Raw genomic sequence first — 24,684 nt, forward strand, 5'->3', positions numbered from 1 at the left:
AACACTGTGACATTCCACAGTGTGACTGAGACTCTGAAATGTATTCTGCTTATCAGTTATTTCTGGCACAAGCAGCCCCCCCCCCAAAACTCCCTCTCAATAAATATGGGGTTGACTAAGTTGATATGCCTTGGAGGCATTTTAAATATTCCCCCCCAAAAATATCTATTCATAAAGCGGGGCGACGTAATTGGGTGATTTATGACCTTTTCACACCACTGAAGCGATTAACTGAAGACATCATTCAGAGCTGTCAGTCAAACGGATTGTTCACATGGAAACGAAACACCATGCAGCCAATAAGTGAGCCAGCTGACTTGAGAATGATGCCTTCAAAAGCCTTTCATTGAAGTGGCCTCTTCAAGACTGTCACTCGAGCTGTTATTGTGTTAAGCTAAAACTTGTAACAGAAAGCTACACTGGTGAAGAGAAAAATGAGATCAAAGGTGCAGGTAGATCGGTGTGCCTTCTTGCATTCATGTGGCTATCTCAAGGGTGGCATGGTTTCTATTGAAGACCGTCTCTTCCCACTGCTCGCCACTCATTCACTGCTGGTCACAGATGTTGAGTATGTTCACAGCTTAATAGTACATGTGGGATGCATCTTCACATAAAGCAATCATTTTCCCAAATTTAATGATCAGGCTCAGTGATTTGCCTTTATTGGTCTTCCTAGAGACACACACCTGCATCTCTAGAGCCTTCTTTGGTAATAACAGCAGGAAGAACAACTTGACACTAATTGGCTCATCATGTCAAGTGTGTTCATGCATAACATATTTTTTTTCTACTGATGCTTTAAAAAAAAAAAAAAAGTACCAAATTTGTGAGAAGATTATCTTCCACAGAACTGCATCCGATCTTTTGTAGCAATGCATTTTATGCTAAAGGTGCTTTTAAATACTGACAACAAACTGGCAGCACAACCTTTCATCCTATTATTATTTTTTTTTTTTATCTAGTTCTCTGCTGATGTTTAACCTATATTTATAGTCTATAAAGTCAGATTTCATCGAACTTCATAACATTGCTGAAATCCAACTGGCATATGAGAGGGCCTTTCCCCTCGTTTGGTCCTCAGGGCTTGCCGACTCTCAGTCTAATTAACAGAGATAATGGAAGGTGAAGCTAAATAGCGCTGATGGGGTCCAGCAGAAGGTTATTAGGTGTCCTCATTAGTGCCCGACTGCAGTGAAAGGAGGTTTAAGGTCTTATTCTGATCCTGATGGATGGTGTTCCTCTTTGCCTGTCTTTACAGAGTGTGATTTTACTGCACAGACAGCTAGGCAGGGGCACAGATAGGGAGAAACCTAAAGAGAAGTGTGTGTGCGCACGCTGATGACATTCAATTTGGCACATAATGAGACATGATTTTGCCCGAGTGTCAGAGGAGTATGTTCATTTTCTCTATTAGTTACAGTAGGAATGTTTACTGCAATAAACAACCCTAATACAGTACTTCTTAATACACCATGGTCACGTACGTTTAAATTAAGTTTCCACACCTTTGTAAAATGAGTTACAAAAAAAAAAAAGAAAAACAGTAGCACAGTCAGCAAAGCAATGGATTTGTGTTTTATTGTAGTACTCATAGTAGCTCAGACATGTGTATATACAAATACAGATCATTTTTTGTCCATTTTTAATTTTTGTTTATATAATGTAAAAGAGCAGGTTGGAAACTTTGCCCACTGATGGCAAAGTGGGAGCTGAGTTCAGAGGTGAAGGAAGAAAGATAGCAGGTGGTGCGGTGCGGTGGGGGGTGGGGTTATACAAGTACAAGAAGAATGAGACATAAAATGAAGAAGTGGCTCATCAGCAAGAGGCGAGCTGAGAACCCACGGAACCTGGATCGATGATGGGCTTTACCCCGCTAACAATCCGGTTTTGGATTGGTAGAAGGGGGTGCGCTAATCCTTGAACTGTGCCCGGGACCAATGTCTACCGTAGTGACAAGTGATTTAGGGTTGTTAAAAAGGGAGAGAAAGTGAAGGGCCCCGTCGTAGTCTCTTCGACGCCAGCAGCTGTTCCGTGTAAAAGCACAATGGCAGAAAGCGTCTTGTACACAGACCGGGCTGCCAGGGCAGAGGCTGAAGGGCTAAGGCATGGGAAACACTCTTTGCTGCCAAAGAGGGTTGCCGCTTCCCATTCACTGCAGCAACAGCAAATGAGACATGCACACACCAAACTTACAGGTCACACACATTTTTTTTTCCTTTTCTTTTTTCTTTTCTTTTTTTTTTTTACTGAAAAACATCCACACGATGTATACACTCCCAAACACCTCCTCTTGGGAGAGCAGAAAGTGAATGACTAGTCAGAGAAGACAGAGTGCAGCTACATGGGATGACTTCAGTAGATGGATACAGAGAGTCATTCTTATTAAAAAAAAACTTAAAGTTGCTTTTGAACTACAAAATGACTGACCCCACTGTAACCTCACAAAAATGATATTTGTTATGTACATTTGCGTAACTACACAGTTTAATGACAGCACTCAAATGGGGATGCAAAAAAACCAAAAAAGAAATCGCACAACATGAACATGAAAATCTAATACATCATAAAGGAAAAGAAAATAACAGCAGAAGAAAACTTTTTTTTTTTCCAAATGATTTTTTTTTAAACATGTCATCAAGTTCATGCGCATGCCACATAATGAAACTGGTGAGATCCTTCTTTTTAAAAAGCCAACAGTCCAGTTATGGCTGATTTTTGAGCTGACCAACATGCTTTCAAACACTGAAGGCAAAAAAAAGTACAAATAGGCCACCCATTAAGTCCCAAATGTTTCTTATCAAGGCAGGATCCTGACATGAAGACGTGGTGGTTGGTGACTGGTTTGAAACATGTAAGAGATGAGCCTCCTGTTGGCTAAAGTCCAGCCTGCTGTTCACCGATACGTGTTCAGCGCCCACAGGTTTCCACTGTGTATTAGCTCAAAGTTTCATTAGGCATTGAGTATCAAAACACACAATGCATCGTTTGAAGACAGTACACACTCCGCAAAACCCCGAGATAATATGGTATTTGTTTGTTTGTTTGTTTTTTAGAAAAGACATAAGAACCAAATTAATACTTTAATATCAAACACTATTTACATCAAGAAGTTTTCCTAATAATAATAGTCATAATCATCATCATCATAACAATAATAATTATACAGATTTAACAATGATGTATCTCATTTTTTTCTTTTGTCCTCCAGAAAGGTACAAAACGGATACTAACCTAACACTACATGTTTTATGGTTGACTACCTCAGGATACACAGTATCCAGTATATAAGTTGATCCTCATTTCCCAGGTTAAGGTGTGTACAGAATAAATCATGACAATGATAGCAATAATGACAAATACCATTGGTAATTAAGTAATTAATAAGAGTACAATTGAAGCTGGTTTCCGATAAAAGTCTATTGTTAATCTGCTCACAAGCATCCATTTCGAATCATATGCAGTGCTCATTCCCTGTGGTGTTATCCTGAAAATTAGTACCTCATTAAATGGCATGTCTCCTGTCACCCCTCACAGCCGAGCTGCTATTCCACTGTAATAGCATTGTTACCAAAACCCCCCCAAAAAACTAATGGCAAAAGGCAAAGGCAGTCTTTCTAGTAATAAAGACAGAAAAAGGCATCCACAAAGCAAAACCATTACCATGTGCCTTTGAGACTGAATGTTACTGAACGTACGTTTGTCAGAGAAGGTGTTTGTTCCAGTAGTGTTGAATGGATTCTTTTATTTTTTGTCACTTTGTTTGGATTTTTATTTTTTACTTTTTAGGCACTCTAGTCACACTACCTTCAGCTACTTCTCATGTCTTTCCATCTGTGTGTGTGTGTGTTTCTCTCACTTTAATTCTTTCTGTCTCCTTCACTCACCAATTCTCTCAAACTGCAAGGTCATTGGTGCTTTAAAACCCCCCACGGCGGAAATCTACCTCCCCCCGAGACCCCCCAGGCCTTCCAGCATCTATTTTTAATACCAGAAATAACTCCCCTTGCCACAACATGGGGTCCACATGCCTGTCATTTTGAACCTCATTAAAGAGTCACTTAAGCCAGTAACACAAGAAGCTGAAGGTGGACATGCAATTGCTCCTTTGCTCCTTTTCTTGCTATTTTTCTACATTTCTGAATCCATATTTCAAGACCAATTGGTGCCCTGTTTCTCGTGCAAGAACCCGGCTCTGAAGGGAAGCACGTTTTCTGTGTGTTCAGACTTCTTTTAAAACTAAGAAATAAGTCAATCTGAAAAGAAAAAGGAAAAAAAAAAAACATAAAAGCTTTTTATGCTAACTCACCATGTGCATCAGCGGGAGTTGAAGGAAGCTGAATATCATTATGTCACAGCGAATTCCTTTAAATTTAAGTGCTAACACAAACCTGGCCAGACTAAATAAAGCAGTGCGTTGCCTAGAATTTAATGGATTTTGTTGTTGTTATTCACACGGCAAACACAAGCTATGCATTAGCTAATGCAACGAGCTGGCTCTAAAAAAAATCTCACTTTTACGTAAATCTACTGTATGAGTCAAGGCTGTGGTTACACTTATGGGACAGGGATCCAAGGAAAAATATGGCACTAATAATGGAAATGTCTTTTCAAACAGTTTCCCACGATTTCTTTCATATTTCTTATTTAGCTTGATGTCACACAGTACAAAAGTCCTACAGTTTTAGAACCTGTATTATTATAGAGATGTAAAAAATAAAGCTGCAAATCATTTTCAAACAATTCTTTTAACAGTCAATAGAGGGGTGGGGGGGCTGTGGATGCAAATGTTTATGGGAGTGTTAATATTGACTAATTCTCAAACTGAATAGAGAGAACAAATTGCTGCCTAGCTCAGTAAACATTGTATAAAATGACTGTGACCGCTGCTGTGAAATTGCACGATCAACTTTGAGAAGGTATTGATTTTTGATCCTGATATCCGCCGAAACAAAAAAAAAAAGTCTGGTGAGAAAGTTTCAATTTAATTGCTTTGTTAGCCAGAGCAATGCTTTGTTGAGCAGACTTTCATGGTTTTTACCTTTATTAACTCAAAGATTCGCTAAACCTTTTAAGTAGCTTATCCAAAATATACAAACACTCTATTTTCAAGGGAAATCTGAGATTGAATGACAAATAATCTTCAGACCGTCTTTGAACCAACATAGTCTGAAGACCTGTTGGGCTAAGGTGCATACCGGGCATTTAATTTTCAGTGCTCAGGTTTATCGTCTTGCTTCTGCTTGAAACTTCACACTTCTTTTCTTACGTCTTTAACTCTTAGCTTTTCTTACTTAATTGAAAAAAACTCTAGACGAACGGAGATGCAAAAATCTTTTTTTTTCTTTTAATGACCCAACAGAACAATCAAAATATATTCTGAAAGGCTCCTTGAGAGGTCTCAGGATTATTTGTTTGCGTATGTACAGTCATTTCTAAGACCTAGCATCTTCACTGTCCTACTATGTAAAACTGGCTACTGTATAACAACTCTACTCCTGCTCAATGCTGATGTCAATATTTTTTGTATTTGACTCTGCGGCACTGTAATGTCGTGTGTTATGTAAAGTGTGTGTATATGTGTATGTCTAAACAGCGTTGCCATGACAGAAACATAATGTAAAGGGATGTCAAAAGTCACGGGAAAGTAAGAATCACTATGTGTCAAACAGGATTTGGCATCTTAGTTGAAGGTTTAAGGGGGGGAACTGTTTCTCCCGCTTCTAACATCAACTTTTTTTTTTTTCACTCACAGACGGAGAAAGACCACTTAAATATTTTTTTTCTGAAAAAAATAGAGGGTTCCTTGAGAAGCCTGCTTTTATGCCCAAACAAGCAAATGCAATCCACCCAAATCCCACCCCCTACCCTGCAGCCTTGGGCAGGTTCAGGCCACGCTAGGTGTAAATGACCTCCGGGACAGAGGGAGGCGCTATAAAGTGGAGAGTGCTGCTAAGCAGATCAGCATCGAAGCCAGAAGCGGACTTGTTTTCTGGAGGCGTGGCACATCATTTGTTTCACTTCGTGAAGGCTCAGCCGGTTCATGGCTGGTATCGTCTAAAGGATTTAAAGAAAGGAAGAAGAAGAAGAAATAGAAGTGAATTCTATGGTACATGCAGATTTCTCTTAACAGTGCATCATACACACAAAAGCTTATTCAGTGAACATATTCTCAAATACACTCCCAGGCCAGAAAAAAGTCACAATCATCAGGTGGTCCAAGAAAATATCAAGAGTCTGTGACTTTTTTGTGTGTGTCCTGGGCAGTGCATTCACATTTGTAGTGTGAGAATATTTCTTATTTACCAATAATACTTTTCACCAGTTAGTGAAAAGCATAGATGTTTGGGTTTGTGCCATAAAGTCTGAGTTGCCATATGAACTTCAGTTGCTATATAATGTTTCTACTCTCAATGTCAGAAACATTTTTGAATTCATCTCCCAGGTGAGCTGCCCCCTGTGTTTTTCTGGCAGTGGCATCAGTATCTGTGAGCAGCCATGTGCCCACCGCACCATGGGAAAGGAGCTGAACCATGCACAGCAAAGGACAGATAGACAGAACAGAGGACTGGACAGTTACATAACTATACAAAGTTGTGTTTGTGTGTCTGTGTGTGTGCGGTAGAAATTGGGCAGAGACAGGGCGACAACAGATGACGAATTAATGTTTTCATGTTTCTCCTTTGGAAGGCATAACAGGGAAATGAGCCAAAAGAAGCTTGCAAGATGAGAGCCAGCCATTGAGGATGCAGGCAGGGTTTTAAGACGGGCAAAGGGGGGAGAAGCAGATGGGTATCAAACATGCCCTAGGATGTAGTATTGCTCTGCCTGGACTTGTGTATTTGTGTCCCATTTAGGTATCATAATATCTTATCTTCACGGTGAAGACATTTCAGAATGCAGCAGATCTCATTTTCAAATGACAGAATCCTTTTTTTGTGATCAATGATCATATCACTGTATATATCTATATATAAATAAAAAATATAGACAGTGGGGTAGTCTTTTTGTTATTTCAGACCTTGCGGTGAGCTGGTGCTGGGAATGAGACAACAGCATGTGGGTGATGTGGAGTGTTTCAGTTCAGAGACTGGGTTAGGCTGATATATGAAGACATAAAACTGCTGTGCGTTCTGAGCACAGAAAATAATCAATGCTGTGCTACAGAGCCAACAGCAAGTCAGTCAAGAGTAAAGAAAAAGATTAAAATTTGCCAAATGTATAGCTACTGTGTGGCTGTGCCTACTGCATTCATATTATTTAATGGTTTTTAAAACTGACGTTCTTAGTTAAAATACAGGCAGAAGAATTTTAGTAAGCATAAAGATTGCATGTTGTGGCATTGACCACAACATGCAGCTGGGAATATTACATGAGCAGCATTTTACATCATGTATGCAGCAGCAGTAATGTGACACCACTTTGATATTCTGGAGAAAAAGCAGCTTAAAAGAAGCATTATACAGACAGATAGGCAAGGGCAGATCAGCATCATAAAAGAAAGAGGCACAGAAAAAGGTACACATATACAGATAGCTGGAACTCATACAGAAGTGAATCAAAAAAGCAGGAAGCCATACTAACCTCGTGGTTCTAATGTATTGTCTACTTTGTCGTTTACATCAAAAACGCGGTCATGTACACCTATAGTTTTCACACAGCTGTCTATAACAGAAAATAGGGAGAATGAGAAATCATTAGAGGTATGTGCCAAATAGGTTAGTGACATTTGTAGCCCCCAACACCCCCAAGCCCTCAAAATAAACATCTCAAGCAACAAAGCTCATGGCAACATTCAGATATTCAGATTATTTTATTTGACGTGAATGTCTATCATCATTTTCATGTTTTCAAATTTATTTATTTTTTGGCAAATCAACCAGTGCTGTGATAAGTGAAAGAGCTATGTTCAACAGTGAGCTCAAGGTAGTGAGGTAACCAGACAAGTGGACATAAAGTGCTTTGATTTTCACTCCAACCGGCTACTTCAAGAAGCTCGGTTACAAAGCCCTGTGTTGCACTTACTTGCTGGTCGGACGAAAACTTTGAGCTTCAAGCAGGTTTTTTTCCCATTTTCAGCAACAGTGGAGGCTGGAGAAAATAGACACAGGTAAAAAGATGGTGCTTTCAATACTATATAGCATCAGATATATACAGTAAACAATGAACAAACAATGCAACTGTGTATTTTATCTATTCACACTCACACCCGCAGCCAATTTAGAATCACCAATTAACCTAACCCCATGCATGTCTTATAATAATGTAATGATTGTGTTATGAATATATTTATTTTCCCGTAGACAACAACTAGAAGTGAGGTAATTTATTAAGAAAAACACAAACCTTAATAGTTCGTTTTGACTCGTAAGTGGATTTTATGGCATTAGCTGCGGTTCTTGTGGGATTACAGCTGGAAAGTATTTACAGATGTGCTGAAGAAATCACTCTAGGGAAAGTGGAGTGCTTTGCTCGCAGTTTAATTGTACCATTTTGAGATTCAAAAACTGGCACTAGCTCAATGTGGGATCAACATAATTCTCATCATTTAACCTGGTTAAAGACTCTCATGCAGATACTTTAAATGTACACATTTCTATGTATTCCTATAGAAACACATCAATCTTCTTTCAGGAGCGCAAAGTTCACACAGCGAGGATGTACAGTATGTGCTACATGTGTGGATGGTTTGCGGTTCCTGTCAGGAAATGGATCCCTTCCTGTCAAGTCCACGGGGTGTGAATCTCTCAGCATTAGCTACCATGGTGGTTGTATCACATCCCCTAAAAATATCTCAAAGGGAGCGTGTGCAAACGTGTGTGTGTGTGTGTGGTTGACCACTAATGGCGTTGTGTTGAGGCACCAGGTGCTGTCTCCTGTAGACGAGGATAGGGGTCAAACACATGTCAGCTGAAGTCTAGTGGGTGAGTTCTGCCTGCATCCATCATGGTAAGATAACATGTAGTAGTTTAGCAATAAATTTTATTGTCTGGGGTCAAGAGCAGAAAAAAGAAGAGTCGGCTTTTGCCACTATTGCGATACATTCATGCTATTTACTAGTTCTTCTTTCTATTATCCCCTTCAGCTCCAGTGAGACCATATTGTCCACTAAGGTGTCTTTTCGCATTATTTTATGTTTTCTGTGGATCAGTCTGATGCAGTGAAGTCAGGATTCAATTTCAAAATCGCTTTCCTCCTTTTCCCCCTTTCCAGCACTTTCACTGCCTCTTCTGCATATCCTCTTAAATAACTTTTTTTTATTATTCTATAAACCGCCGTATCTGAAGAATATTTTTCATTAAAAAAAAAAAAACAGTCTCTGTACACATTGCTCCAATGAATGCGCTAGCATCCATTTTTTCTGAAGGTGGTGGAAAAAAAGCCGTGAGCCGTCCCTGAAGCCGGGAAATGTTTTCATTAAGAGAATTATTTCTAATGACTTTCCATCTCATCTGACCCGTTCTTTTCTTGCATTTGCACGCTCTCGTCTCCTGAGTCACCCTAAAATCCCGACGACAGTTTTCTTATCAAAAACACGCCGCATACTCATCCGCCTTCTGTGCAGCTCATCAGGATTTCTCGCTCCCTTTTGATTTTTAACCTCAGCGTTACCAATTTAATGTTGTCACTTCATCAACTGTTACCCGCATCTCCGTCATATATCACTGTACAGGAGAGGTGACCTGAGATCAGACACTATTTTTCACAGCTCAGTTCATATTCAGCAGATGCAGAAGGGAAGAGAGAGAAAGAGAAAGAGAGGACCTTATTATTTCGGTGTGGAGGCAGCCGATGAACGCTAATGAACCTTGGCCGACGTCGCTCACCCACTCAGTCACATACACACACCAGCGCCCACGCAATTTATGTCACTCTTCTTATTGCTGCACTTCTTTATCCTCTCATTCTCAGTGTGCGCACATATGCGCCCAAACAGCCGCACACCATCTCCAGATGTTTTATCTTCATCACTGTTGTGGGCAGAGTTCAGTCACAGCCATCGACACTAGCCACTTAACAAAGGCAGCTGATCATGAGAGAAGTATGGCCCTGATGAAAACAGCAAAGCGCATGTGGGCATCTCTGTCATGCTGTTGGGATGTTCATCGACTTGGCTAGAACATGATATCTGCCTCTTACGCAATAGAAATAATGCATGAGTAATTAATTTTTATGTTATCTTGACTAATATTATGAATATAGAATATGACCATCTAGATTATTTCAAGAGTTGATTAAATGAGTGCACCGATCATGGGTGCACTGCATGTAAATGTACATTTTTGTCTACATCGTAAAGACTGAGCTTTGGCTTTGCATTCTCTTTTCAGTAGCAGCTCGTAATGCTCGCTATTTGATGAGGATTCTGCCACCTGGGCACAAACTGTCCACACCAGTGCCTGCTTATTTTAGATTAACAAGCTGCTGAGGGCCAGCTTATTGTTCTTCTAGGCTGTAACATCAACACCTGCTATTCTGGCTCCCTTCAGGCCCACAATCCAACTATCAATCCATCCAGCCTAAGCAAGTGGCTGCTTTGAAGGACAGAGGCCCTAGATGTCCCAAGATGGGATTGGTGAGAGGGAGGTCGGGTTACCTCCACCGTGCCCTGTCCCCTAGCTGGTAATGGCCGGTTCCCTCAGTACACTGCATTATGCATCAGCATTAAGGCAAATGGAATGAAGCAGAATCCAATTACAGAAGAACAAACAGGTGGGCTCAGTGCAGCTTAGGAGCAGTATTGTTTCAATCACAGCCCAAGCCAAGCTTTATTGTAACTGAAATTTTATCTACAAAACACATTTCCTATGTCTTTCACTGGAAGATTACATTCCAGACATGACGAATAACCAATAAATATCTTGAAAGAAAGCTAAAAGCAAAGATGTCTAAATACAGAAGCTAAAATTGACATAGCATATGGGTTATCCATCATCTAGCAGGTGAAATGGGGGGAGGGGGAACAATGCAGGGTGAGTTTTGTTTGTCATTTTGTAAACATCAAATCTGTGTCATCTGAGCTTTTCTCATAACCACTGAACATTTTAAACATTTGAGTGTTTGCCAGTATCAGCACAACCACAAAGCCTAATGCAGTCGGGCAGTCTTTAACTAATTTCTAATGAAAAAGTTTCCTCTTTTCACCCGTATGTTTAAGTTTGCTGTGTTTGTAGTGGTCAATTCCACACACACACACACACACACACACACAAAAATCCACTGAACATACTTAGCCCAGATGTCCACCAAAGCTAATCATACTGTCACAACAAACTGTCAGCATTTTATAGAACAGCGTTACGCAGAAAGGCATTCCTTCGGTTTCAGTTACAAAAGTCAAACCTTGCACAGACTTGTACAGGATCATGTGAACGTGTAACATGAACAGCATGATGTTAGCGTGCCTGTAGCCTGTGTCAAGTCTCCAGCTGGTTTTAATAATGGCGCTCCATTCCTTAGATCACTGCTTATTTGTTAGATGGGAGGGGTTAAACTGGAAAGTCTAATGTTGTGTCCAGCTCCGAGCATTCCTCGTTAGCTAATTCTTCAAGCTCGGAGAAAAACAGCCCGTTGGCTTTGTCTTTCATTTAGTAGGATTACCCATGTGAATTACCCCATGCAAGCTTAGAGTGTATGTCCAAAAGTTCAGGATTCTGAATTTACATAAAATTGTGTACAGGGGAGAAGAAACGAAAAGCTTCACTTTCTAAAAACTATATGCCAGCATCTATATGTTTCTTTTATACAGCCTCCTTCCCAGGAATCTGCTATTCCGAGACCAGAAATTACTTGTGGCATCTATTAGCTTTCACTGAAAAAAGAACAATGTTGGACTAAATAAACAAAAGAAAACTTTTAATTCAAGAGACTTGCTTTATTTATTTAATTTTTTAGAGAGAGAATGCTTGCATGACCCCTCTAATAAGAAATATGAACTGTTTCATTGTTCAGAATAATCTCTTCGTTGCAAACAACAGCGCACACTTGACTGTATGAAACACGTGTTCAATAAAGTGTCCATATGCACTGACATACACATAATGGCTAAATGTTCCTCAGAAATTATTCTCCCACATCTTATAAAGCAGCAGACTTAAAAGGACAAAAATGTATCTATTTACAGGCTTTAAAAAAAAAAATGTGAATGCGTATGTGTGTTTGCCTTTATACACAGAATCTGTATGTGTGTGTAAGAAGATGGAAGAGACTATCGACTGAAGAGGCCCATTAACCAGATGCTACTACAGCGAACACACAATGGGAGGGAATGAGGGAGCTGAGGAGCAGTAAAAGAGGAGGGTTTGGATTCATGCATCAGAGGGAACATAAACTTCTCCCCCTGGTGATAGCTGGCCTTTTGCTCCTTCCTTGTATATTTCAATCGTTGGCAAAAGTGCACCAAAGTCATTCCTTTTGCCACTTGTGCAATTGGGACAAGGTCACAAGCCATGAGGAAAACACTGAGAGAAATATAAGTTGAGAAGGGGAAGTTAGATGCAATCAATAACGCCTAATTATACAGTGCAACACTTTCCTCACACTACTGAATGTCAGAGCACTTGTGTAAGGATACAATTATTTCCTTGTCAAAGTGCATCCAGCATCATAATTTTGTGGAAGACCACATAATGACGCTCTTACAAATTACTCTTGTCGTCTTGAAAATGAAAAGCGAGTGATTGAAAGTCTGAAAACCCTTCAATTTCATCAACCGATTCATGTCTTTGCACTCAAATTACAATAAAATGGATGATTTATTAATCTATGGTGGAGTTCGGCGTTTTAAGGCAGTTACAGAATAATAAGTCTGTGCATAATAATGGTTCATTACTACACTTAGTGTCTCACGTAGGATCATAATATTATTGTTATGGCCAAGTACCCACCCACTGAATAAACGAGCAAAATTGTGAGGCTCTGTGTGTGTGTGCGCGAGTGTACAGTACAGTAATGTGTGCACTGTAACAACGGAAGAATAAAGGAGAAAAATATACAAGAATTAACCAATTAAACACAGTCGCTTGCAGATTAACACTGTACTGTGCTACACAATGGTTATAGATGTTTAGGTTTTTATGCATCATGCAGTTAAAAACTATCCTGAGCAACGAGTCCTGCAGTAGATACCGTGGCGATAAAGAGCCCTCAGCTCAACATTATCATTTCAGTCTAGGATTACGTGAGGAAACAGAAGCAAGGGAGGCAGCCTTAGTGGGAGTTAAGCAAACCCAATTTGCTTTTAGCAAAACCTTTGCACAGTACTATATCTGTTAATGGTTTAATGGCCAGGGATAGAATGTCCTTGACTTTGGGATTGTGAATCATAATCAGTTCCTGAAGATGGCTGTTAGGTGCATGAATCATAATAGGTTGAGAGGAGCCGTGTGCACTTTGATTCACAGCCCTCGCCTGCCCTATTTTTCCACTGATCTCTTGGCTTTTCACAGCCACTCTGTTTTCTGGCAGGCGTTGTGATGACTACTTTAGGGGCGGTCAAACTCCGATAACTTGATTAGAGACTTTTCTATCTCGCCTTGCTTTCTCTGGGCTGTCAACAAGTATGCCATGAGTTCACTCATGGTCTATTATTAACCAAGTCTGGCCAACAGGCTAGCTAACTGATTGACTGTTTTCAATTTATTTTTAAAAAAAAATGGATGCCTGAAGTTCCAGTGAGCTTGTCATGACCAAAACCAGTTTATTTTTGCGTTATTGGATCTCATCCAAAACATGTGCAGGCTTGTTTCCACGACTGGGGAAAAAAATAAAAAAAGAAGCCATCTGTAAGTCAAAATGTGTCATTATTCTGTCAAAAATTTAAATTGGGTATTTCAAAATATTTTTTTGACTGAGTTAAGACTTTGAGATAGTAATCCAAAACTTCAGCTCAGCTCTGCATGGCATTCTTTTTCCCATAGAACCCAGCACATTGAATTGACACATTTACCAATGTGTTTGATATACAGATAGAGATAGGTAACATATTTGAGAAATCTGTATCTTCATTAAGGCACCAAGAACACCCAGAAGGACTTCGGTCATGAAATACTGTAGACAAGAAGATAGAAAAAGCATTTATTTATGTATGTTTTCGGGGTGGCTGTAGCTCAGGAGGTAAAGCGGGTAATCTACTTATTGGAATGTTGATTGTTCAATTCCTGGCTGCTCCAGGTTGAATGTTAAAATTCATTCTTTGACAGAAATATCTTGGGTAAGACACTGAACCCTATTTGCTCTATTCAAAGTGTGAATATTGGGTACAAAAGGCTTAGAGTGTAGTGGGGGGGAAATTCTGGTGTGAATAAGGCATGTTCGATAAAGTGCTCCCTGTGCTCAAGTAGAGTGCAAAAGTGCCATATAAGAACCAGTCCCTTTACTGTTAACCATGTTTTTGGAGAGCAAATCATTCCACAGTCTCTTATTAGTAGTAATTTAGTTTTTGAATACTCAAAATATGTATTAATCACTTAGAACAAATAATCAAACCTATGCATTTGTATCTGTGGCATGCATTCTGGGAGGCAAAAACACTGAGCTTATCTAGTGCCAAAGAGGCACAGGGAGGACACTTAATTAAAAAAGCAGTGCCATTGGCAGCTGCTAAGTACAAGCTCCCCAAAAAAAAAAAATCCCTGAATCTGAACTGACTCCTGCAGAAAAGCCGTCGACTTCTGTCTTCTTTGTAAATCTGGGACTTCTAATAAATGTTCTGGTGGTCATTGTGGAAATCGTGGCTCTGTTATTAAGATTTAAAGGATTATAGGACAAATGTTGTGCGATTTGTGGCTTTTTTTAATTTATTTTTTTCACTGAGGTTATTGAACGATGATTTGCCTCCTGTTCTTACGTAAAGTTTGTTAAACGTGCAGTCCCACTGAGTTTGTACTTGAGCAGGTATTCTAACAAGACCCTCGGTGGAAGGCCCTGGCTTCAAACTAATAACATATGACTCTATTATGCTTCTAACAGGCTGAAATGCACACAGCTTAGTGACAGCACACCTTCCCATGTCCACGTTTATATGTCTGTGTCTATAGTGGGGAGTACTGTATTAAACCCAAAGGAGAGGATTAGATATAAGAGAGAGACAATAACTGATATAGTAACCAGGGGAGATAGTGGTGGAATGTATATCCATCTATCAGGATTATAATAATGCATTCCAGACAGTGTGGATCCGGGTGCCTGTTATGTGTATCTGTCCATGTTTATTTATGCAAAATGTGGATGAGTGTGTATACATTTGTGCAAGTGTCGTGTTACTCCATGTTGTCAGATTATTTCTGAATGCCAATGACAGCCCTGATTTTTCATTTGAATGGATGATGCCCGTCCATATGCAGGATACCTCCTTGTACCACAAATGGAACTGAGTTGACTCTTTATCATTATTAGCAAGTCTTCCATAGCCCCGGAAAAACACAGAGCACATACGCCACCCCCGCCTTTATTTCATTTTTGCCATTAATGCCATTTTTCTGTGGCTGCCATTTCCTGCTCTGTCTCTGCTTCTCTCTCCTCTCCAGAGTGGCTTGAAGGATCATGGCGCATCACGGGATTTATGGTCAATCGCGAGACAGCTACAGTCCACGTCTTGAAGAATCTGTTAAAGCTTTGTGTGCATGTAGCAGTCCAGAAAAGCTGAAATATGTCTTATGAGATTTTGTAAAAAAAGCCTTATAAATATCAAATGTTTTCTCTTGTTTTTTTAAGCTCGCTATTTATGATCAGTCTTGGCTTTGTGTTGCATTAGCATTTCGCATTTTAGCCTACGGGCATCTGGAGACTGATTGAAACTTTGCTAAATGTTTTTCATTTTGTAATACAGCATGGATATAATCGCCACCGCAGTCTGGGTTTTGATAACGCATTAAACAAGTGTTCATTTGATATCATGCACAGACTTTCCAAAGGACTGTTCGTTTCTGTAATAACCACAAGATAAGACACAAAGATATTATTGATTGTGCGTTCTGTGAGAAGCAGTTCCAGTCTATGAAGGCAAGCAAGTCAAACGGCAAGAAAATGTCTTTTTAACCACCGGTCTGCCACTGCATTGTTACTCCAAGTAGTTTCCTTTTTCTCACAAATCTTGCCTAATAAACATCATAACTCTGCTCGCTCGTTGCTTGCGGTGAGGTGCCGCTGATATTGGATACCTGCCCTTTTTGATTAAAATCACTCTGATACACGATTGTGGATTGTGTCCATATTAGAAAATTGTGCTTGCATCAGCATTCAGCGAGATGGGCTCCACTTAAACCAAGACTGCTCTGTGAACTGTGACCCAAGAAGGGCTCCCGCTGTCCAGGCTTATCCCAGCTGTCATTCATGGAGGCAGACACTTGCAGAATACTGCATTTTGCTGAACTGCTTATGTGACCAACATTGAGATAATCCCCCTCCTGCATCTGAATGTGTTCACCATTATTTACTTTGTTAACTCTGTTTTGCGTTGACTTGTACACCAAGATAAGGCTCCTGACCGACTCTTGTTTTCTTACATCTTTAATTGCCTCAAATGGAGAAAAACAGGATGACGCAAACTACAATGAAGAATTATGACCTCTATTTTAGTGAATTTCCTCCATCCTGCTAGCGTTGATTAAGCGCTTTCTGTTCTCGAAGCAGATGACAGCAGAACCCTGTCTCCTCTCTCTAATTTTATCAGAGATGCAACAAATCAACCTTCGACCTGCATCAAACTCACAGGGCGAAAACACCATTAAGGGGCGTTTTCTCTGCAGGAATATGATTTGACATCTTAATTGTCATCTACAAACAAGATAGCAAATCAATCACGTTGCTGAGGGCAAATTTTTCATCCCCTAGTCCCTCCGGTCATTTGGCTACAGAAAGTTAATAGAGAAAGGAAAAGATTAATATTCTGATACTGTATGTCAGCACCGTTTACATAAAAGGCCTCTGTTGTGTATGGAGACAGACTGTGCTTACTCAAAATGAGTACAAATCTGAGGAATATTGATTGTGAACAGATTTTTTTTTTTTAATCTAGGATGCATGATAAACTATTACGTCTCAAGTACATGAGCGCTTTCACAGTATTGCTTACCTCAGCTTGTGTGTTCATGGATAGTGACCTTTGCCTTGGGACACACTGACATTTCAGTTGAGAGCGGTTATGCAGCATAGCCAGCTTCAGTGGGTAATGATGCCTAAGATTTTCTCTGTTGGCTATGCATTTACACAACAGTCTAACTATGGAGAATAACAGGTTTTTTCACTTTAAATGGCAAATATATATATTTATTTGAATAAATATATAAGTAAATGAGTGAAATCATGTTTGAATTTTGGATGTTTTGTTTTGTTTGTTTTGGGGTTTTTTTTATTAAACGGTGCCAATTTTCCCCATAGTGTGATAACTAACAGCTAGCTAAAAAAGCCAGATGTACTGCGTGTTCACGTTCCACATGAACCCCACAGGAATCAACTTTTTCATGCTTCAAATAAATCACAAAATTTTGGCACAGCCAGTACTTAGGTGTTCCTAACAAGATGCAGCACGAGCCAGAGTTTAATTAGTGTTTACTCGCGGTTGCACAGAATTTGACAGCAGTCTTTTTCTTTCTTTTTCATCATTAGCAACAATAATGAGACTGGATATTGTCACAAGGTAGTTGGCTAAATCCTATCATAATAACAGTCAAGTTAAATATCAGCAAGATTGTTTCATAGCTGAATAAGCATTCACATCTCAGAAACTATAGGACGTAATATCATCATTATCATTAAAAAGAGCTAAACCGTGTATTCACTTCATTAAATAAGAATGATGGCATTAGACATTGACAAAGTGCTGCAACTGTAACACTGAAAATATTCCTGCAGAAGGCTTAGTAACACACTGGAACAATGAAACCAAGAGAAAACGCTGCACTAAACGCTATTAAAACTCCAACTTTCTTGGCCAACTCAATCTTTGCTACAGAAATAATGCCATCTTGTCAGGCTCATGGTCCACTAACCCATTTTTTCCATTCTAGGGTTTAGCGCAACATAGTAAGCCCTAACTGAGATTAATAAATGATAATAAACAACAGCTGTAAAACTGAAATGTTATGTTATATCCACACTAGTGCTAGAATTAGTATTTGTGATTTCATGTGAAAATGGCAGGCACACTGAATGTGCTCAAAGATTCCCATTCATGAAAAGGTGAGAAGGAAAGATGATTGAGAATATGCATGTTTTCAGGTGTTTACTTAAAACACAACAAACCCAAGAAAACCAGGTTTATTTATTAGATTTAAGTGCACATTCACTGGATATTTTTGCAATGTAGTTCCCGAAATGTGAGCAAACACTCCATCTGCAAGCAAGATTGGTTTAAGGAGGATGGATGTGTTTCTTCCTGTTTAGATTGCAAAAAGGTTTTGTAAACACATTAGTCTAAACAGCCAATAAGCTGATAGGTATGTTTGTAACACAGGGAATTGAAGCTAAAAAAAAACCTGCTTATTTTTATTGCTTATTTGTGTCACTTTGCCAAATATTAGACACAGAGGGTTAAAGTGAAAATAAATATTTTCTCCATACGTTTGAATGGAGTTAGAGGATTATCTGTAAAACACACGGCAGGCAAAACCCAGCCAGCATCTGGACAAAGTTCAGTGTTTTTGAATAAAGACTCGGCTTGCGAGCATACAGCACATGAGGGAAATCTGCCTGAAAAGCTGACTTCACTTCAAGGTGCCTGTAAAATATTGCAGCTGATGCCCTGGTGCTGATGTGCAAACAAGAAAAGAGACTCCCAGTTACTGCAGCATTTAGTATTTTATTCAGTATTAGAAAGGGAAAAACTGTATGTTAAGGTAAAAATGCAATCCCTGGGAACATTGCAGCGATTAAGTTATACTGTTACGATTTAATTTTGCCACTTTAGTTTTTCCTGCGTTAGAAATTTGTATTTTTTTACTACAATTGAATATCTGAAAAGGTTGCATTTTTTGTCGCGCTGGTGTATTAAGAAGATTCGGTGATCACACTGATGATGATGATGATGATGATGACAGAAGCTGCCACAGATGAATTGTAAAGATGTAAAAATGTGACTAGCTCTCCCTCTCTCCATATCCCTTCTTCAGCTTTACATCCCGTCTCCTAAAGAGACTGTCCAATCCATTAGCAGCCATCTCCCCTGCTTCCTGTGGACATTCAGGCTGAACACAATGACAGTGGGAAATCACATGTCAGATGACTTCATGGTAGATGACTTTAATATCCGCCACACTAGCCAGTGAGTATATACGCTGAAATCATTCAATAGCCAATGAAGCCGCGGGCCACTAAACAAAATATGGCGTGCTATAGCAGAATGGATGTGTTCCATGGAAGCCCTGTCGGTCGCAGTGTAATTTAATCCAGCCCTTAGGACAAGCATCTCTCAACAGAAATGGGGAAAAAAATTGCAAAAAGAGACTTGAGGGAGTGGATGAATTTTATAACCCTACACTAACCCCTATCAACTCTCCCAAGTCTGGAGACCCCCCCTCCCTCCTGATTTAGTATGTGTCAGTGTGAACTGGCTATAAAAGAAAAGGAAAATCTGGTTACTTTTAACAGATAAATGGCCAAAAACCTGATTGTTGAAAGGCTTCGGGGAAAGATTATTTCATAGACAAGCTTGAGATTGACAGCACCTATTTAGCACGAAAACAATAGCAAACATTAGTGAGATACAGTTATGTTGTTTTTCCCCCTCCCTCCCTTTCTTCTTTTCTTTTTACTCCAGTCCCTAAGAGGAAACACGTGAAAGGAATAAAGCACACAAGTGTCGGTTAGCTGTCGGGTTAACTGCTTCATAAAAGCCTGCCAATTTAGAAAACAGATCGCGGTGTATAGGTAGAGTTCAGCTGTGCTCCTGAGTCATCTTTGGGAGATGAAAACAAAAGGACATGGGATTGTGACAGCTGCGCTGAGCTCCATTTAAGCCGCAGGCTGACAATTACAGAAACCTCTTTTTTAACCTTTCTTTAACCAAGAAAAGTGACTATACGAGTATATAACTCATGTTCTGTCCATGTGCATATATTACTGTAGAGGAAGGACTCGTGCCATTCAGTTCCCCTATTACCTTACTTTGATAAAAGCTCATTTCCCAGGGGCCTCAACTTCAGATGAAGTCAGTTAGGCTCAGTTCTTATGCCAAGAAGCAGACAACTTAACATCGAACACAAGCTACACAGAAGAATAATATAATACAGAGAGCAGGGCACTCCTTTTTGAAAGATACAGTATTGTGAAGCAGGAGAAGAGAGCTATAACTTTCAGACTGTCTCAATTTAACTCCCCTATGAATTCCATTGCCATTTTAGGGAAGAGTTTTCTGTGGTTGACGAGAGCAGTGTGAAAAGCTTAGCTGAAAGCAGAGCATGAAAGCATCTACTCGGATCACTGTAATGCCACCCTCAAAGCTCTGCAGCAAAATTGAGAAAACATAGTTGGGAAATAGCGGCTCTCTCGTGCTGTTGTAGTAGTAGATAAACAGTGGGTCAGGAAAGGGCCTTCCAGGTATGTTATTCCTGTTGAATTACATTTTTTGGGATTCGTATTTTTTCTGTGGATGCTTGGGTTGGTTTTTTTGTTTTTTGAAAATAACAGCTTTTGGAAGTATCACACGACAGCACAGTATTATTATTAATGCGACATTAATATGTAAAACAGCCTAAATCTTGTATTAGTAGTGCCATTTCTTGTTATTTCACTGCTGTTTCTTCTACAGTGTATTGTAGATGTAATGCACAGCATATACTCATTCAGAGCAGGTACTCACAGATGTAATAGTATTCTCTGCCCGGTCTGAACTCAAAGCCCAAGGAGAAGGGAGTGAAGAGCTGGAACTTCTCTGAAAACTTAAGTGGCCCGTTCGGAGAGTGCGGCCTGTTGCATTCCCAGCGTTTAAAGCCTTTGGAGGTGTGGTCACACGTGCTATAGCCATCATAGTTGACCATGTAGAGGACGTAGCGCTCTGTCCGTTCCTCAGGCACTGTGTCTTCATAGTGAGGACAGTAGACGTCAAGGTAGTCGTTTATGCACACATCGATGTGGTAATCCCCACGGTGGAACCTGGTTGGGAAAAAAAGAAGGAGGCAGAAAAGGGTTAACCTTCAAAATTATTTTCAATGCAAACCTAGTTTTGAATGATTTATGTGAACACGCTACATCTTGCAGCACTCTTTCAGTATTTGGTGAAAATTTGCATGCTCCAACACTCTCATCCTCTAGCATCAATAAATCTAAGTGGGTTGGTTTATCTATAAATCTCTCTCTGTAACAAATATTTACTTGTGCATATGCCTTCTGAATGGTAGCAAAATGAAGTATCCAACTCTCCCTGTAAACATCTTTCCTCAAACAGTTTTCCTCAGAGTTGGAACAAAAAAAAAATACATTTGCTTGAGGATTTTTGTACAGTAAAAAAAAAAAAAGTAGAGTAGAAATGGTCACAGAGATATAGGATGGCAGGATGGTTCAGCCAGTAAATGTCAGTGATTGGAAAAATACAGGGCCAGACTGTCTCTGAGGGCTGTGCAGTGAGGCATTTTTACAGCAGCAATGATCTAGAACAGGCCACGCAGGGTCAGAGGGCTTCAATACATACAGGGAGATTCATCAAAAGGCCACACATTGTCACAGGCTAGCACTAACATGCACACAATCTCACCACAGTCTCTGCTGCCCAACACGCAGCCCTCTTATCTGTGGAATTTTCACATCCTCCAAAATCAGAGAGCATTTTCTGCATTGCGAGTGCTCTCGTTGACCCAGGGTGGAGTGACCCTAACCTCTGGGTCACGAGGGGGTTTGGAGAGAAAATGCCAAACACCTGTAAGCTTGCTAGGGATGCCCCAATTAGGCACACGCACACACTTGAAGCAGAACAAGAGTGATAATGTGAACCGCAGAGTTGACAATTCCTACGCAGCTGGCGTGACTGACTCGCTTCACAGAGAAACCAGGTGGCGTGAGGCGAGGCCCTGGTTAAATGTCGTGAGAGCACAACCTTACAAGAGTTTGGATCAAACTTATAATTAAAAAAATCGCATCTGCTGTCTATGGGAAGAACTCTTCAACCCCCACAACAGGCAAGAAGCGTACGACAGGACAAATTCATTTTATATAAGAATTTTTAGGCTTAGATTTAAGGCACCAAAGCAGCATAGTGACCTTTTCTCATTCAGTATTTTCTTTTCATGTCCATTAAGTATTGCGTATTTCTAAAGAAACAAAAACTGCATGTCTCTTTGTATATGGCGAATAGGCAGTTAGAAAGAACAAGGTCAAATTAATGACAAAAAAATTTCTAACTCATGGTGTAAAATACCATAATACTGCCTTTAAAGGATGCTGAAACCGTGCTTTCACTCTCTTTCCTACCACTTATTTGATTTCTCATTTCGAAAACTCCAGCTCTATTGTTCTGCCTCTAAAGATTGAAGCTCCTACAATCAAACACATGTATTGAAATCCTGCTTGGCTCGCATCAGTCTGCAGTTTATCTGGTCACTCTGCAGAGAATAACAATCACAATGAAAACCAGGCGCCTGATACTGAAGATCAAATAGCCATTTTAGCAAAAAATCTGGTTTTGGGGCCTTTTAGTTGTTACTTTCTTCATGTTGGTGTAATGGAACAATTATTGCTACGATTGAGCAACAAAACTGAACCAAGCCATTTCTCATTACCGCGATCATGTGTGTCCTCTGGCTCTGCGCGGAATATTTGTGTGCACGTGTGTATATTTGAGCATGAGCTAGCATGAAATGCTGTTCTTCTGTGTTTACCCGAGTAGGGTAAATATCAGCATGAGGGTGTTTACAACCAAGGCATAGAGCAACTCATCTGTAACATTTCATTTAAAACATGTCTGTGGAGGTCCAGGAAGAGCCATGCATCTCTCGCGCTGCTTTAAAATGTCACTGCGTTAATGGTCAAATTCTCCCGGTCGCTCCTCCCAGCTTATGTGTATGTGTACATTCTGCGAGTGTGTGAGCAGGAGCGAGAAAGAGTGTTAGAGAGGGAGCCTGTATGCGTGCGTGTGCCTGTGTGTGTGTGTGATGTTTCAGCTGCCCTTCTCTCCCTGCCTCAGCAGTCAGAATAGTGGCTTGTGGCCCTGACTGCAAATGAAGCAGAGGATGTTTGGGTGAGTGAGCACATAAAAAGGGACAGGACAGGCATTTGTAACATGTAACCTACTCAGTCACACACCCACCCACCCACATATACACCCACACACACCCACACACACACACACACACACACACACACACACACACACACGTATATGAAACAAGCACAAAACTAGTACAAACCCTCACACACATGCACACCCATTAGAAACAGGCACACACATACATTAGGTGTGTGTTATCAGATGAGCGAGCACCCTGGCACATTGGCAAAGGAACAGCAGTGAGACAGCCAGAAGCTGCTAATGGCACCGAGTGAGAAAGAGACCGAGGGTGAGAAACAGACAGGGAGGCAGAGACAGAAAGGACCTGGTTCCAAAAGAGGGTGAGAGAATACAAAGAAGAGACAGCAAGACTGAACGCAGCAGATAGCACTGCCAGGCTCCTGGTGAATCCACATCTTTGCAGGAGTTACTCAAGCATGCATTCATCATTAAAGGAGATTTTACAAAAGCTGCATGTGCATGGCATGATTGTGTGAGCAGTCAAATCTCTAAAACCTCCATCACCATTCAGGGAAGGACTCATCAAGATGTAGCTTCATGGATTTTTTGTAAAAAGTGTTCATTTTCCTTACGAACTTTTAGAAAAGTCAGTTCTGCTTTGTTCATTATCATGCAATGTTTTGGACGTTTTCCCCAAGCGTACATCGGTCTGTATGTTGGATGAAGAAGCGCCAAGATGTTGCTCAAATGTAATGTAAATTTAAAGCAGTGCTTCATTAGATTCCAGAAGAGTGACAGGCATAACCAAAAAGAAAAAAATCAAGAAGAGCAAAATATGAGCAGAAGGGCAAGCCAACTAATTTACAGGTTTTTCTGCATATGTAAGTCAGGGATATAATGTGTGGAGGGTATAGAATTTTTCAGCCATCTGTCATAACAAATTAAGAGATTTATCAATGATAAAAACCAGTTCTGCTAAACTCAAATATAAAAAAGAATGTGCAAAAGGATCATTAAATGATCCAATTAAAATGCATGATTTTGTCTTTAAATGTAAGATAAACGTGCATCTTGTAAAGTATTCAGCAAGTACTCTGAAATTGAAAGAGTGCTGTTTTGGTTCAATCTCCAGCTCCTCCACATTCACAAGAATCTAAACCCTGAGTTGTTTCCAGTTGCAGGTAAACACTCTGCTGTCATTTGTGTGTGAGCGTGTGAATGGGAAACGCACCGAAAAGCACTTTGAAGACCGTTTATTAATGCTAAACATTTACTCCACCCAGCCACCAGAGACGCTTCCCTGTATTTTAGAACAAACTTCTGGCAGCGTCATGAGCTGTAATCTTTTCCGTTCTTCTGAGAAACTGTAGCGGCACAGAACGGCAGCGGAAGCCTTCCGCTGGCTAGGTAATTAAGGAGCAAATTTGGATAGCAGGCTAATTGTCAAATGGTGATAATTACATGTCTTTGTTATGCCACAGCTGTCCCAGCGAGCTGTGGGTCACAACACAAAGCGAGGAAAATCAGCT

The 24,684-nt window shown here is 40.1% G+C and overlaps 1 protein-coding gene across 2 annotated transcripts in view; it reads right to left on the reverse strand.

Annotated features, from left to right (window-relative positions):
* Window positions 1–1,555: 1,555 nt before the first annotated feature.
* Window positions 1,556–24,684, reverse strand: part of efna5b (ephrin-A5b) — a 104,931-nt gene continuing 81,802 nt past the window's right edge. Inside the window, exons 2-5 of one of the 2 annotated variants that reach the window (XM_085294783.1) lie at window positions 20,795–21,087; window positions 8,023–8,088; window positions 7,582–7,662; window positions 1,556–6,054 (exon numbers count right to left, since the gene is read on the reverse strand). In XM_085294783.1, coding sequence (XP_085150909.1) covers window positions 5,930–6,054; window positions 7,582–7,662; window positions 8,023–8,088; window positions 20,795–21,087 — 565 coding nt within the window. In that variant the 3' untranslated portion in view covers window positions 1,556–5,929. The remainder of the gene's footprint in view (window positions 6,055–7,581; window positions 7,663–8,022; window positions 8,089–20,794; window positions 21,088–24,684) is intronic. The other variant, XM_085294784.1, reaches the window with a different exon arrangement.

The sequence above is a fragment of the Mchenga conophoros genome, linkage group LG12 (genome assembly GCF_057382185.1).
Source record: "Mchenga conophoros isolate Kocher_MC1m ecotype Shallow Benthic linkage group LG12, M_conophoros_male_GT1.1, whole genome shotgun sequence".
In the NCBI taxonomy this organism is placed as follows: Eukaryota; Metazoa; Chordata; class Actinopteri; order Cichliformes; family Cichlidae; genus Mchenga; species Mchenga conophoros.